This window comes from Boleophthalmus pectinirostris, unplaced genomic scaffold (assembly GCF_026225935.1).
Source record: "Boleophthalmus pectinirostris isolate CB_2022bp ecotype Guang Dong unplaced genomic scaffold, ASM2622593v1 HiC_scaffold_6, whole genome shotgun sequence".
Classification (NCBI taxonomy): domain Eukaryota; kingdom Metazoa; phylum Chordata; class Actinopteri; order Gobiiformes; family Gobiidae; genus Boleophthalmus; species Boleophthalmus pectinirostris.
This window is the reverse complement of record NW_026571447.1, coordinates 30389703-30405384: the sequence shown is the minus strand read 5'-3', so window position 1 is coordinate 30405384 and position 15682 is coordinate 30389703. Positions and strand designations below refer to the sequence as shown.

Below are 15682 nucleotides of genomic sequence, written 5' to 3'. Positions count from 1 at the left end.
AACAGCAAATTTAACCAAAGAATTCTTCAAAACTAAGTTCCTAAACTACAATCTGGTATGTGTATCTTTGAACTCAGACATTATATAGCTGTAAATTGTCCTGTTATATAATATGTTAAGTATAAGAAAAAATATACTCTGAAGTAATTTTAACCCACATTTATATAGTTTTTTGCAGTGCACTTAGCTGTGAGCACATATCAGTCCTTTCCTCTTTGATTGCCTGAGCTTTAGACAAACTTAACGTCCTCCTCCTCCTCTGGTTCAAACGGTTCCATGTCCAGTCCCAGAGCGCTGTTCCTGATGAGCTGCCACCCGGACACCGGCCGGCCTCGTCTCTTGGGGCGGAGCTTCGGAGTGTCCTTCGTCGGGTCACTCTTCTCCTGATCCTCCTTCTCCTGCCCCGCCTTCTCTTCCTGAAAAGCTTTAATGTAGCGACGCATCTTCTGCACCATGGGGTCGTTACGGTCTTCAACCCTGGAAACAAGTAAATATATACGTAAGTCATAATGTCATGGGATTATTCTGTTAATTTTTGCTTATTTAAAGGTGCACTGTGTAACATTTCTAGGGTTTGCCACCTGCTCATGTTCATGGGGAGGCCATTGCTTTGCCTTGAATGTTTTACAGCACAGCATTAAACTCATCTAACTGCATGTAGGCAAGCAAGTGACACCATCAGACCATTTTACAGCCAAGTCAGATCATAGTCCTGCACGGGTCAATTTTTGGAGACCTGCATCCACCCTCACCCGCACAATACAGCACCACACCCGCCCGTTAACTCGTAATTATATCAAAGTTAAACCTGCATCCGCCCGGACCCGTTAACAATCCAGAAAAGTTATGACTTCAAGAATTACAATCACGAAATGATATTAAAAGGTTACACTTTCTTCAGTAAGAACACAAATTCACAGACGCGACTCGACTGTCATCACTTCACAGGTGTTAGCAGAAAAAACACTGATGGAGATGCCGCACTTTTGCACTGCACACGCCACGGACTGAACCAGGACTAACCCAGGACTAACCCATAACTAACCTACGACTGATTCCAGGACTGAACCAGGACTAAACCAGAACTGAACCGTCAAAAACAGACCTGAAGTTGTGTTTTGTTTCATTCACACATGTTTAACAGACAAACGCTGCAAACCACAGTTCTTCCCTCAAACAGAAAACACTCCACCTTGTCATGTGGTATTACAGGAAATGCCCCACTGTGTCTTTAAACTTCACTAGAATCATTTCAATAATTTCAGCTGAATTGCTATTTTTTTTCTGAACTAAAGGTAAAAAGCAGCTGTTAATTTGAAAACCACCACTACCTGACAGGGAACAGAGAATTTTATTTTGAGCTTTAGAGATGCAGACAGACTAATAATAAAGGGTTACTCAGACGTATGAATGAAACAAAACACAACTCCAGCTATGTTTTTGATGAGGTAACATGACTTAAAGCTCACAAAAATCTACTTTACGTAAATAAGCAACAAGTTAATAATAATTCTTTGGGATATTTATATAAGATTTGCATAAGTGCTGTAATAGTAGAGTGCCTCGTGCTGCTCATGATTCTGTGGCTGCAGAATGAGGTCAGTGAGTAAACAGGAATTTTAAAAATAGCAAAAGCACACAGGAACTCACACCTGATGTCACTGTTCTGAGAAATAGCCGCACAACAATTTAGGCTTGTCAAAAAATGAATGCGTAGGTGCTGCCTAAGTAAACAATAAAACTTTTATTTGTTAACCTTTATTAGCTGAGGACATTTGCTGAAAAGCTATAGATTAAAACTAGTATTATGGTGCAAGTCTTTACCTTTAAATTGAGTTTACAAGTTTTGTTTTGTATCAACTTCACTACAGTTTAGGATTTTGAGTAACCACATGCAAATCTATCAGTTTTCAAGGTTTATGATAGCTAAAAAATATTACCAGTTCCAGATATTTATAGACAAAACAGTAACTTCTATGACATTAAGGTTCATGTACCATTTGTTCTTTTGAATTTCAATTAAGAATGAAAAACAATAAAATGGGAAAACAGTTTGTTATTTCATTATTCCTCTTTAATGTTTAGATTTCAACCTATTTTTCCTATATTAATTTAAATATTAAATTAAATTCCAATTTAATTCAAAGTTGATTTCAAATAGCACCAATCAAAAAACGGTCTCGGTGCCTGTTTCAGTTTTGATATTTTATTCTCTTTGGTTTATTTGCCCTGGAAATTCTACTGCTAGAAGAGAATAAAATATCAAAATTGAAATAGGCACGATGTTTCTTTTTTAATTAGTGTTATTTGAAAAAAACTTTTAATTAAATATTGGAAATAGAGGTCAAAATCTGTTTTTTTGTTTGACACTAAAACACAATAACAAAATAACAAACAGTTTTGCCACTTTATTGTTTTTCGTTCTTAATTGAAAGGACAAATGGTACACGGACCCATTAAGACGGTAAAATGAACATTCCAAAGCACAAAAAGCCACAATTTATCAACAACCTTTATCATAATCTGGTACAATATTTTTTTTTTATTTTGTTTTGGTCAAACTAATATTGCACTCTGTCCTTTCTTAATTATACAGCCACTCCTTACCGTAGATACCAGCGCTCTGTGAGTCCATAGCTCTGTCCACAGACTCCGAGTCGAGGCCAGAGGCAGCGGGGAAGTCTCCTCTCCAGCATCAGCGTCGTAGCCACCACCTGAAAACAAACAGAACAGAAATCATAGTCAAATCATTAATTTTTTAAGATGCATTCTTCAGATTAATAAAAGCACAGGTATAAGGTATTGATGTGATAAGATGCTTTTATCAACACATCACATTTTTTGGGATTGTAAACTAGATTGAGGTAGCACCACATTTTTGTAGTTTATTAAGAGAAATTAAATGTATTTATATAACACAGTCGACACATTCACTGTGATTAGTGTATTAAATTAGTACATTAAACTACCTGTTCTATCTGTTAAATAATAAAATATAACATTCCCAAAGACTGAGTCAAGATCCTCAGGTGGGTCGCAAAAGATTTTTGGGGGGGATCGCCTTGTCATGATCTGCATGTAGTTCTGCAATATAAGTTTAATTTTGTTCCAATATTGCTGGTTCAACTGAATGTTGAAAAGAAAAATAATTTAATGTCCAAATAGGCGACTTATGGATCCTTTTATTGCTGGTTCAATGACTGTTTTTCACTGTTTAAAACTTGAGTAATACTAAGCGTTCAGAGAGACACGATCACTCAGTCAAGAAGAAAATATCCTCATAAATGTTCAATAATGGTCAAATCCAACTTTATTTTGTAATTTACGAATAATGTCTATTGTCTTGGGTCATGAAGGTTTGTGACTTTTAAAATATGGGTCCCCAGAAAAAAAGTTTGGGAAACACTGAAAAATAAGATGTAGTTTATTGATAATGACATAAGATAAGCCTTTACTGGTTAAAAAAACTGAAATTTGTCTAGAATATCAGGGGGGACAATGAAAATAGACAACATCAAAACCTAATTTCGTACAAAATGCAGTACAGTCAATACATATATCCCCCAAATCATGCCATTAATGTATTGTGAGCCATACAGTGTGAATTGTGTCGATTTCTATTTGATCCATAATGCAAAAAAGTAAACCTAAATGTAAAGTGCTTGTTGGTTTTACGCATAGAATTTACTGTATAAGGAAGTGGACTTGGGGAGTGCAACATCTCCCATAGTGTTCAGATCCAGTCCAATGAAGCTCATTGAGGCTTGAATTTATAGGGGAGAAATTTGAAGCAGATTTCGATACTTTGAATTCCTATCACAAGAATCAATAGTATCAATTTGAAGTGAGGCTGTTGAAGGGAATGCCCTTAAATTGTGTTAGCTCTGTCCATTTATATACAGTCTATGGTATTATATTTATCCAAGATGTAGTCCAGTCCTGGTTACTCTTGTTTTAGTCCAGGTGTAGTCCTAATTTTGAGTGTAAACGCAGCCTGTGATATACCTGAGTCCTCCAGAGCTCGTCCCTCTCCTGGGCCACCCTCCAGTGAGTGTCGCTCATCATGGCGATCAGCAGGTTCAGCAGTAGAATGTAAGACACCACAGAGAAGGTGCAGTGCAGGACATGGACTATAGGGGGCGTGATAAAGGTGTGGTCCACAGGCAAATCTATGAGTCCCACACTAAGCTCAAACTGAGAGAAGAGAGTGATGGGGAAGGAGTGATAGGCCGGGATGGAGTCCACTTCCTGAGTCATGTACACCACCCACAGAGCTGGAGAGGAGACAGAGGTATTCAGTCGAGCACAACACACGATAAAACATGGTCCACATACTTAAAATGACTTTAAATCAGAGTACTTTTCACTAATATTTACCTAAAATTACCTACATATATTAGTCTGAGATGTTTTCAAATTAGTTTTCATTGCAAACTAAACTGGGTACATTAGATTTTTTTTCTTTTTTGCATTAGCTTTGTGGTCTAAAACTGTAAAAAGAAAAAATTTAAATTAAAAGTAAAAGTAAAAGTAAAGTATGTACTTACAAGTGGAGAACCCAAGGAGTACAATAAAACTTAGCCACATGAACTTGGTCAGGTCGCCAAATATAATCTGAACACACACAAAAAAAAAAATCGATTAAAGGTGCACTGTGTAACTTTTCTTAAGCAGTATCCATCGACCTGTTTGTATCCATAGAAATTTTAAAGCATTGACTGTAATGTTCCAAGTATGGCATTTAACTAGGTTTTATAGGTTCAAAAATACTGCGAAAAACTTGCAAAGAGCAGGGTCACCTCTTCACAGATCTCACATGTAACCTGCCTTGGAGATATAATTAAATATCATACTGTGGAACATTCCAAGCAAGGAAATACAATTGTGGATCTTTAAATAAACAAATGGTCTATACAGTTCACAGGAAGCTGTTTGCAGTCGTACCTTCTGGATCATGATCACATAAGGACCCAGCATTTCAAATCCTCGGGCAAAAAACATGACGTTGCACCAACCCAGGACCAAACACACGGCCATCAGCTCAGCCTCTCCATTCAGCTGACACAGGCGGAAGACACAGAGGAGCACCACCAGGCAGGCGTAACTGATCCTGGACAACAAACATGCAGGTAATATAGGTTTAAATATAAATTCAGCTGAATTTACATCAATTAGCAGCTTATCTTTTCATAAATAATCTGAATTTATGTGTTTGGAGGATAAGCCCCTTGAGATGTCTTGCCATTTTGTTTTCAAGGGGGTCCTCATAGTTACAGATACAGATACAGTAGAGCAGACAGTAGGCTACATAAATTCAAATAAACATAGAAAAAACATAACAAAATCAACACAACCATAGACACTCACACTCACTCACACTTGACTGTTAGACATAATAAATCAAATCTGAACAAAAACTAAGACAGAGTTCAAATATAGTCACAAAATACAACAAGATGAACAACAAAATTCAACAAAATGATCAAAAACAATGACACGGGTAAATGTGTAAATATTAAACCAGAGCATTTTTAAATGAAGGGACAGAAGTTAATGTGCAAATAGATGAGGGAAGCTTGTTCTAATCAGAGGAGCTTTTTTCATAAATAACGCCTAATCTAATACTTGGTTTATATTGGAGTGATTGGTAGGATAGAAAGTTACCTGCCCCTTCTTTAGTCAAAGCTATAATATGGAACTTTTTTGTTTATTGCTCTAAAAAACAACATAAATGATACCCATTCCCGTATAGAATATTATGAAGTATGTTTTTAACTTTCTATTTCCAGAGAATTATGCAGGTGATGTACCACTTCCAAAAAATTTCATACTGTTGTTTAAAATATAATCATGATACATACAGGATGACGTGAAAGGGCCCTCCAAGTGCAGTCTGTCCAAAATAACGCTTTGCACCCACTCGAATGATGTCAGGAATCTGGGAGACAAAACAAAATGAGACCATAAGCCAAAGCAAATGTGGATATGCACTTGCTACATTCTTAAATTAGTTAAAACTATATTACAGATTCATATAATTTATCTTAGCATGCATTTCTGCAGCTTACAGCACATGTTAAAGCAATAGTACCTCTAACAACAGAATGACCAAAGCACCCAGCACACTGATGACCTCCCCAACCAAACGCAGACTGTCTTTGTGTGTCACATAGCTCTCCTGAATTAAAAAGGAAATAAAAATGATAGATAGTGGTTCATTTAAAATCAACAATACAATCTAATACTTAAGATATATTGTCAGGCATTTTTTTCAATTCTGTATCTTGTTATAAAGTTAGTATTAAGTTAGAATCGTACTTCTAATGTCTTCTGTATTCTTATGGTTTTGTCCAATTCTGACTGGGTGTAGTTCTCTGGAATGTCCTTTAGAGGGCGGTATGAGCAGCATAATGTGAAGGTGCCGATATAAAGCAGGTAGAGCACCAGCAGAAGCCTGAGACATGAAGCAGACACATCACATGGTCAGTTTAGGTTAATCAAGCGTTAAGTTCTGTAGTTTTTTTTCTCTGAAATAGGTTTAAATTTACCTGAAGTAGTGTTTGCCGTACAGATTCCACTTAAGACTGACCAGCTGACGGACAGGAGTCACTTCCAGGATCCTTCTGGCCTGATCACACAGAGCAAATAGTTTATTAAGAATGATTCAGGCTTAGTAACTATTTAATTTATACCCTAATTTGTAACCTTTAACCCTTTAATTAAGTAGTTACTAAGCCTGAATCATTCTTAATAAACCATAAGGCTGCAGTTACTTTAATTTGTTACGTTTTATTTTTTTTTTCCAAATGCTGAGCTCCATCATGTTAAAACTAATAAGTCCAAAGGTTAAATTGAGGAGAGTTAGAGCTGGTTGAGGGTGCGATCACACTTGCATAATCACATCGAAATTAAAAATAAAGTGAGGTTAAACCCAGAGCTAAATCAGGACTAAAACAGGCCCAATCCAAATCTACATTTATATTTGTTAGAATTTAAATTGGTCCCAAACCCTCCGGTCTAATTGTTGGTGGTTTAATCTAAACTTCAACCAGTGCACACGGTTGTTGTTGTTTGTTGTGTCCTTGGGCAAGACCTCGCTTAAGATTACCACCGTGTATGGGGACATTTGGAGTGTCTGGAATGGACAAGTACTTCATAACACTATTGCATTATGTTTGGCAATCCTTTACATCTTCTAGGGCTGGGTGTAATCCTGCATAAATCCTGGTTTAATACTGGTTCTTCCCCAGTTCATGTTCCAGTTTGGTCCTGTTTTAATCCTGGTTTAGTCCTTACATTTATAATATAAACTATATGCTGAGATGTGCCTCCTCCATCTGCATACGACCCTGTTCTAATGGGTCATATTCATTATATTTTAAATCCATGTGTTGTAATGATTGTACCTCTCTGTGGTGACTCCCCACAATGAGCTCCAGCACGGACATGTTATCTGCCCACGAGTCGATCTCCGTCAGGTCAAACAGGTTTGACGTCAGAGGACCCAGACTCCACTGGACAATCTTCCTTTTGTTCACCAGGTGCTGGAAGGCCTGGAGAAACAAAACAGACACAATTAATGAATTATAATCTATGATCAAGACATCGTTGAGCAGGGTCACCTCTCTGCAGATCAGACCTTTAACTCCTAGTTTCCTGCTTTTGTCCATGGAAATAGACATGTTTACTGCTGTACTTTTTTAGTTAGATGAAAATGTCAAGCTATTTTAGTCAACTAAATACACACTTATCCCTTCGGCCAACTGGAAAATATATTTTTCATTCTAATTACTATCAATAGATTGCATTATTTTGTTATGACTAATACGTAGATGCGGCCTTTGTTGATCTTTTGTACAGTCTGCCATGAGGCTCTGTGATTGAAACGCGGGAGCTCGGGTCTCATCTCTCTGCGCTTTGTTCATTTTGTTTATATTAATCAACTAAAATGTCTGTACTTAGTAGCTTATTATAGCTGAGTTATTAAATCATAATTCATGGGTTTCAGCTTCCTCTTATGGGCAACATTTTGAGGACTTTCACTTACGAAACAGTAGATTATTTTGTTTTAAGCTGTTAAATTGTTAAGTTAAATGATCAGGCTAATGTTAATCTTTCATTTTTATCATCCTAAAAGCCATGAGTAGTCGACAAAATGAACAAATCTGAGTGTTTTAAGTGTGTCTCACCACAGTGTTTCCTTCTTTGGCTGCCAGTTTGAAGGGGGTGAGTCCGCGGCTGTTGGGAACCATGTCGAGGGGCACGGCATGGTCCAGCTCTGCGTCTCGGGCCATGATCAGGTCCATGGCCTGGCACGCAATCGTCTTATTGGGCTGAAGTACCAGGATGTGGAGCAGTGTGTTACCTGGAGGGACACACCCAGATCAATATGTTAAAATTGACTCTTGTGAGCTTTTAGTTGTTACGTCCTCAAAAACAGACCTGGAGTTGCTTTTGTTTCATTCACAGTGTTTGAATAACCATTTTTTATCAGTCTGTCTACATCTCCAAAGCTCAAAATGCTCTGTTCCACATTGTGATGTCATGTAGTGGTAATTTTCAAGGCAACAGCTTCATTTTTTGATAATTTGAGGAAAGAACTTAGCCTAAATATGCAGGATTTGTGAATGAAACAAAACACAACTCTAGTTATATTTGTGATGAGGAAACATTTTAAGCCCAGTGCAGTTGAAATTAAATAAATAGAACAGAATAGATTAGAAATAGCAAAAATGTCCCAGTTCATTTTAACAGGACTGGTTCATCAGAGAGGACGGTGTTAGACTTTCAAGTACCCACAGCTGAGAATCAAAAGAGGAAGAGATTAAGGTAACTTCACAGGGAAGGCAAAGTTTTCGCCTTTTCACTTTTCTTAAAATATATTCTGTTTGAAATTACCAGTTTTCACAAAGATATCTGAATGCTTTGGCCATTCGTGCTGCAGAAAGTCAGTATCAAAACTCCCTAAGTAAAACATTCAATTGTACAACGTCTATGTTAAACTGTTTTTTTAATCAGTAATTTTGCTGTTTACTGCCATTTCATACAGGCTACATCTATGGGCTATCAGAGGAAGAGAGTTTGCTCTGTGACAAGTGAATGGTTAGTGGTTTGATCCCTGCTCTCACCAGTGCTGTGAATATTGTGTCCTTGGGCAAAACACTTTGAGTGCTGTCTGTGAGGATGAGCACATAAAAGCTTTTCCCAATGGAGGCGGAAAGGTGCCATGTGCATGTATAATTTTTTCATTACGAAGGTTGAGAGTTGTGAGTTGAACTTCCTGTCCAGATGTTTGGTTCATACCTCGATAATCCTGGACTCGGGTGCTGGCTCCGGCATTTATCACCATGGAGATGATGTCTTCATTACCCGCACAGGCAGCGAAGGACAGGATGTGCTCCCCTGATGTGGACAATAAGATTCATATGTAATATCACAGAGGATTCTTACATCAACAATAACACGCTGAGATTGGTTTTGTCCAAACAGAAATGTATTAAAATGCATTTTTACAAACATCAATGCCCGAGTATAAACGTGGCTACATTTCCATAAACCCGCTGGCAGGTGGATGTTAACTAAAGAAAACATGATACTAGCTGGTTTGGTAAGAGCTTAAAGGTGCACTATGTAACTTTTCTGCTAGAGGCTACAGCACCTACGGGTTTTTCTTTTACAGGAAATGTTAGAGGTGTTTTTATTGCCAAAGAATGCTTTGACAAACATGCCTTCTTGCCTCTCCACAGATCTTACCTGTAACTCGGTATGTGGCATAACCTGCATGTCTCCATGTTGATAAATACATTTAATGATCTCAGTGGAGACAAACATCTCACAAAACATACACCAGAAATGTTACACAGTGCACCTTTAACTGTTTAATGGTATTTCCATAAAAAACAAAAGGTATATAGGTCTAAAGCTATGAGCTATTATGTAATCTTATTTAAAGAAGACATTTTATACAGCCAGAACAACTGCTTTTAACCTCATTATTTCATATTCAACCCATTTGCTTGAACCACTGATATAATATTTGAATTTGAATTAATTAGTTTGGAGGATAAGCCCCTTGTCACCATCTCGTTTTCAAGGGGGTCCTCATAATATTGGAACCAATCTCAGCCAACATTGAATAGAAAAGCCTGGTTGGACTTAATCTTACCATAGTAGATGAGCCCTCCAATCCTCTTCCTGAAGTAGAGGCCGGTGGCTCTGGGAGTGGCCGCGTCCCCTCCTCTGATGATCAGGTGATGCACCAGGTTGATGTTCTGGTTCACTACAGCGATGTGCAGCGGCGTCACCCCTGGAGTCCAACAAACAATTCATCACATCGTTTGGTCTGATGAAGGCCAAATAATAATAACTTTTAACCTTGTCTGCCATGTGGTATTAAACTTTAAACTCATCACATCATTTTGCGTGTCCTGATTTTATCCTCACTAATCTCTTTTGTGTCTTCTTAACCACAACAGAAGAACAACAAATGTAATCTTGTTGAAATGTCCTGTGGATGATACTTTTCCAAATCTACAGTGCAATAAAGTCTCACACACACTCGATTAGACACCAGACTAGACACTATTGCTGGAGTTTGGGGAAACCAATGGTGCAGATTTGCAGCCTTGCTTCTGCCTGTCTACCCCAAGGCAGATGTGGCTACAGAAGTGCCTCCGCTCTTTTGGACCCCACGCAAGATTTCTGCTAGTACCTAACACTCCCTCATCTTGTAGTGCTTGTGTGTGTCCAAACCTTGGAAGAGGTCAGAGGTCATGGGTTCGTTGATGAGTTCAGGAGCTCCTTCCATCAGAGCCAAAGCGGCGTCCATGTTGTCGTGCATCACAGCCACATGAAGCGCCGTCTCCCCCAAAGCGCCTGGACAAAACACAGTTAGCAGGGCTCTGAACTTGGTCTGTCGGCACTATGTAACTTTTCTAGTGGAGGGTACGTCAAGTTGTCTCCATGGAGATGTTTTTGTCAAAATCTTCAAGGTAATTTGAGGGAAAAAAAGAGAAAGAAAAAAAAGAAAAAAGATAGACAATTGCAACATATCTTCTCCAAGAAAACAAAGATAACAGTCCCTCACCAGAGAGAAAAGTTACATAGTTCACCTTCAACACTGGGAATTGTGTATGAGTATAAAATGACTTGCAGTAGCATTTTGTCAAGGTTTTTAAGGAGGAGATTTGGTTACAAAACTCATGGGTTTTATTACATATGCACCATTTTGACTTTTGACCAAACAAAAGATAAATAACTGTTAATTGCCATGGAAACAGTCCTAAATTTCTGTCATTCTGAAACCCATGAATACACGAAATTAATGCTATAACTATGGATACTTTGCAGAAATATCACGCTGGGGGTGTTCTAGATGTATCTTTACTGGTAGAATATTCAGCAGTTACCTTGGTGACACTATGCACACATTAACAAACAGGCTCAAAACGTTTTAAGATCGTCTGAAAACTTATGAAAAAACACAAAATGAATTTAAACAACACATTTTCAGGAGCCTGTGATCGATATGAGCGTTCATGTTCGTGTTCAGGTGTTCGATTTTCAACAAAAAGGCGAGCGAAACTAATTTTATGTGTATGAGACTTGTTTAAGCACATACCTCATCTCACCTAAAACTTGTTAAATCCTGTGTTAAAATAAGGCTCAAAGTAAGTCTAACTTGCTGTAAAGTTTGGTTAAGGTGAGACTCACATGGTTCACTGAAATTAAATATAAAGTGTGCTGTTGAGGTTAGTATTTTGTTCCTCGTGTTTTACTATAAAATATGATGTTCATTTTTGGATATTGACACAGAGAGTGAACAGAGAGTGAACATAAAACAAACGCACCTCTCTCAAAGATGTTTGTGGATGAGGAGCTGAGCAGTTTCTTGATGCAGCCTGCACTGTTGGTCTTTGCCGCGTAGAAAAGAGGAATTTCATTTATGCTAAAAGTAAACACACCATGAGAAATGTTGTGCAGTTTAAGGATAACAACTTCTAACTGTGGGGGGAAAAAAAGTTGTTAGTTCCATTTTTTTTTTTTTTTTTTTTTCTTGAAGCTGTTATTGTTTATTCTGGCTTGGCTCCAGAACAACACTTACAAAGGCAGGTGACTTCTTTAAAAAGTTTAATAGTTAACAGCTGCTCTATAAAATAACTAACCCAAATTGAAAGGGACACTGTGTAACTTTTCTGGTGGACATTTCACTTGATGTTTCGATGTTGTTTGACCTAGAATGTTCTACAATGTAAACACATTTACATTATTTTTTATAATTCCAAGTTAATTATTCCGAATGAAATAATTTTAAATCTGAATTAAAGCTCTCATGTAAAGAGAACAATAAGATTCAAAACAAGTCTGGGATTAAACTCATCTATCTTATTATTTTATTGACAGATGTTTTTGTTGTGTGTGGGGTGGCCCACGGATCTGACCTGTAACTTAACCTCTTTTTTTTTTTTTTTTTTTTTTGCTTATCTCCATGTAGATAGAAATGCATTAGTCTGGAACATTCCAGGTAAAGTAAGAGAAAAGTTACATAGTTCACCTTTAAATACAGACAGCAGTGTACTACAGTTTTGAGTGTACTAAAAAGTTAAACATTCAGAGAGGCCTGTGTTCTGTACATCGCTGGATTAAAAAGATGACCTGATGTTGACGTGGACAGTGACAAAAATACATCAACCACAAGAGTCTCTCCAAATATGACACAGCAGGTAAAGCAGCTGCTGAGTCACGGGTCACAACAACACTGTGAAAAAGCAACATCTACCAGCTTGGATTAAAAACATAAGACTTTTGATATATGACCTCAATTATTTTAACAGTTAGTTTCACGACTGTTATCAATAATCATTTAGCTTGCAATAAAACAGTAACTCTGCTGGATGGTATAGGTGCACTTTTACAACTCCTTGAAATGAGAACCAATTTACTGAAACGTGTCAGCAAATAAATAAAAATAAACACATAAACAGAAAATAAATAAAGGTTACATTCACACTTGCACATAAACCACATCAAAATTGGGAATAAACTGAAAATGTGTTCAAGTCAAATGTGATCTCTGACTAGACCAGGACCAGGACCAGAACAGGACAAATCTAAACTGGGACAACATCAGGACTAAATCCAGACCAAACCAGGACAACCAGATTCAGATTTTTTGCCATGAAGAAGGCCTTTCATAGATTGGACCTGCTTTATACTACAAGGGAGGACCCTGTGAGACATCTGGTGCTAAACCAGGATCAAACTAGGACAAAACTAGAAATAATATAATACCTAAACCATTTTAACTCAGTGGGAATATTGTTATTGCTAAGAGGAAAGAGACTGGGAAATTACTGGGAAATCTGTCCAACCAGAACCAAACCAGGAAAAATAAATGAATATTCTGTATTAATTTTAACTCATTTTCAGTGTGTTACGTTCATTATTATAAATACTTTTAGCAAGACTTACTTCTTGGTGTGCAGGAGGAAAGTCTCATCCAGCATCTCATTCCATCCTTTTTTGTGTTGCAGCCGAAAGCGGAGTTGAGTCCACCAGTGGTTGAGCTCACTGGGAGCCGAGCGCGCCAAGGACGGAGACATTGTCACTTTATCCTCAACTGGAAACAAAGCAGAAGGTAGACTTACTTAAACTGACAACAATGTATAATCTATGTATTATTTTACGTAGTAGCTCTTTCTGGACATATTTGAGATTTTGGTTAATGGTAAAACTTGATAAAACTCACGGTTAAATTACGATAGAGGTGTTCATCTTGTCTCAGTTATAATAAAATCCAGTGTCTAAAATGTCCCAGTGGAGACGTAAAGTGTAGATGTTCGTGTGTTTTATTTGAAGGAGCCTGGAGGGAGGAGAGTGGGCGGAGTCGTGTGGACAACGGACAGGTAAGACAGAGAAAGTGGGCAGGTAATACACTCTCACCACTCAGTATGAATATTCACTGTAAAAAAAAAAAGAAAAAAAAAGTGATGTGTATGAGATAAGAGGATTTGAACTTAGAATGCATATTTCTTTTGAGTAGGTTTAATTTGATTTATTTAGCTAGAAAGTCTACATTAAACAAAATAAAAGCTGAATACATTATGTTATCTTTTTTGCATAATTATTTGGTTGTGATACGACATCATTTATATCTGTAAAATAAACTTAAAATTCATATGTTTGCGTAAAAAATAAATAATAATAATAATAGTAATAGATTTTTTTTTAAGTTTTTTTTTTTTTTTTTTTTTTTAAGATTTGGGCTTTCTGACTGGTTTCAAAAGTCCTGTCTAATTTCAAGTAAAACTACAAAAAACTACAGCAAGTTTGTTATCCTGCTCAGTCAATTTAATGAATGTCGCTCCCAACTCTCTCCCAATTTTCATACTTCCCTATCTGAAAAAAACAAACAAAACTAACTTTTAAAATCAACACAGTTATTTACACACTAAATTAATCTAACCTAGTCACAACCATATTTACATTTATTCATTTATGCAGTGTATTTACCACATTTTTGGAGCATTTTTGCAGTGTTACTGTAGTTTAAAGGTTTGGCATGGGGTCGAAGCAGAAACTCCATTATCTGAATTAATCTGAAATAATGGTCCACACACTGTCTGTATCTGTGGGCCCATCTCCAGCCCGGCCTGCATTCCCCAAACCTGCACGGCCACTATGAGATACAACCTCACCACATCAGCACATTCAAACGCCCGAAGAAACTGGTCTAGAAATGTTTGAGCACCTGCTGCTGTTTCATTCAAAGTGTCAAGAGATGTGTATAGATAAAGTGTAGAGGTGCTTTGTATGATTCACCTGAGACAATGCTCAAGAAATATAGTTATTGTTTATTAAATGTGAATGTGGTGGATACCTCTGCCACCCCTCCATAGTGTCAATATTATTTAATTTCATTTCATTTACATTAAGTTAATTACATTACACATCATTTAATTCCTTTATTTAGACTTATATTCTAATTTGAGTGCACACATTTTACTTAATATAAGTTTAATTTACTTACATTTGTTCTGGAGGACCCTTGGAAGAGACCACCATGGCTCAGCAAGGAGGGGGGAGCACTATTTAATTAGTTTTATTAAGTTAGTTTGTTTAGTTGCTTTAAGGTCACTTTATTATCACTTATTATTTTCTGTATTATAATAATTTCCTTTTTGCTACTTTGAATAAGTTAGTAGTTTTAGTTAATTATTTAGTTTAATTCCTCCTTCTTGTGTTCAGCTTTAGTTGGTCCTCAGGTTCCTTTGTCTGGTTGGATAAATTTTGTTCTGTTCAGTTAGATTTGAGTTACCCAAGTTGGGCTCAAGTTTTTTGTTAATAATTTGCTTAATTTGAACGTTTGATAAATTATATCTTTTTTTGACTTTATTAAATTTAAACTTATTTTTATACCTTGTGTTTGCCTTTCAGTTTGGTCCACTACAGTGAATATAAGTGAATGACGATGACAATGGTATTTCTACACATATATTGCTTTTTAACCTAATCTCCAAAATTCTCTTTTTTCCTTTCTTTCTTTTCTTTCTTTTTCTATTATGCAAACCCACTTGGCCTCTAGTATTTCTTGATTGGTTTGATTTTTGTTAATTCTAAATGTACTTGAATGTCTATTTTTCTAAAGGGGCACTGCTGGGTGACCAAATTTTCAAAATAAAAA

The 15682-nt window shown here is 36.9% G+C and overlaps 1 protein-coding gene across 1 annotated transcript; it reads right to left on the bottom strand.

The window, feature by feature from the left end:
* Positions 1 to 230: 230 nt before the first annotated feature.
* Positions 231 to 13814, bottom strand: trpv6 (transient receptor potential cation channel, subfamily V, member 6). The gene is made up of 17 exons (XM_020927972.2): positions 13748 to 13814; positions 13471 to 13618; positions 11850 to 11947; positions 10753 to 10875; positions 10166 to 10306; positions 9304 to 9402; positions 8190 to 8365; positions 7407 to 7553; positions 6549 to 6628; positions 6319 to 6454; positions 6092 to 6178; positions 5862 to 5938; positions 4945 to 5110; positions 4548 to 4614; positions 4006 to 4274; positions 2608 to 2714; positions 231 to 477 (listed from the first exon to the last, which is right to left on the bottom strand). Exons 2-17 carry the CDS (start codon positions 13599 to 13601, stop codon positions 231 to 233), a joined length of 2151 nt encoding a protein of 716 aa, XP_020783631.2. The 5' UTR covers positions 13602 to 13618; positions 13748 to 13814.
* Positions 13815 to 15682: the final 1868 nt, after the last annotated feature.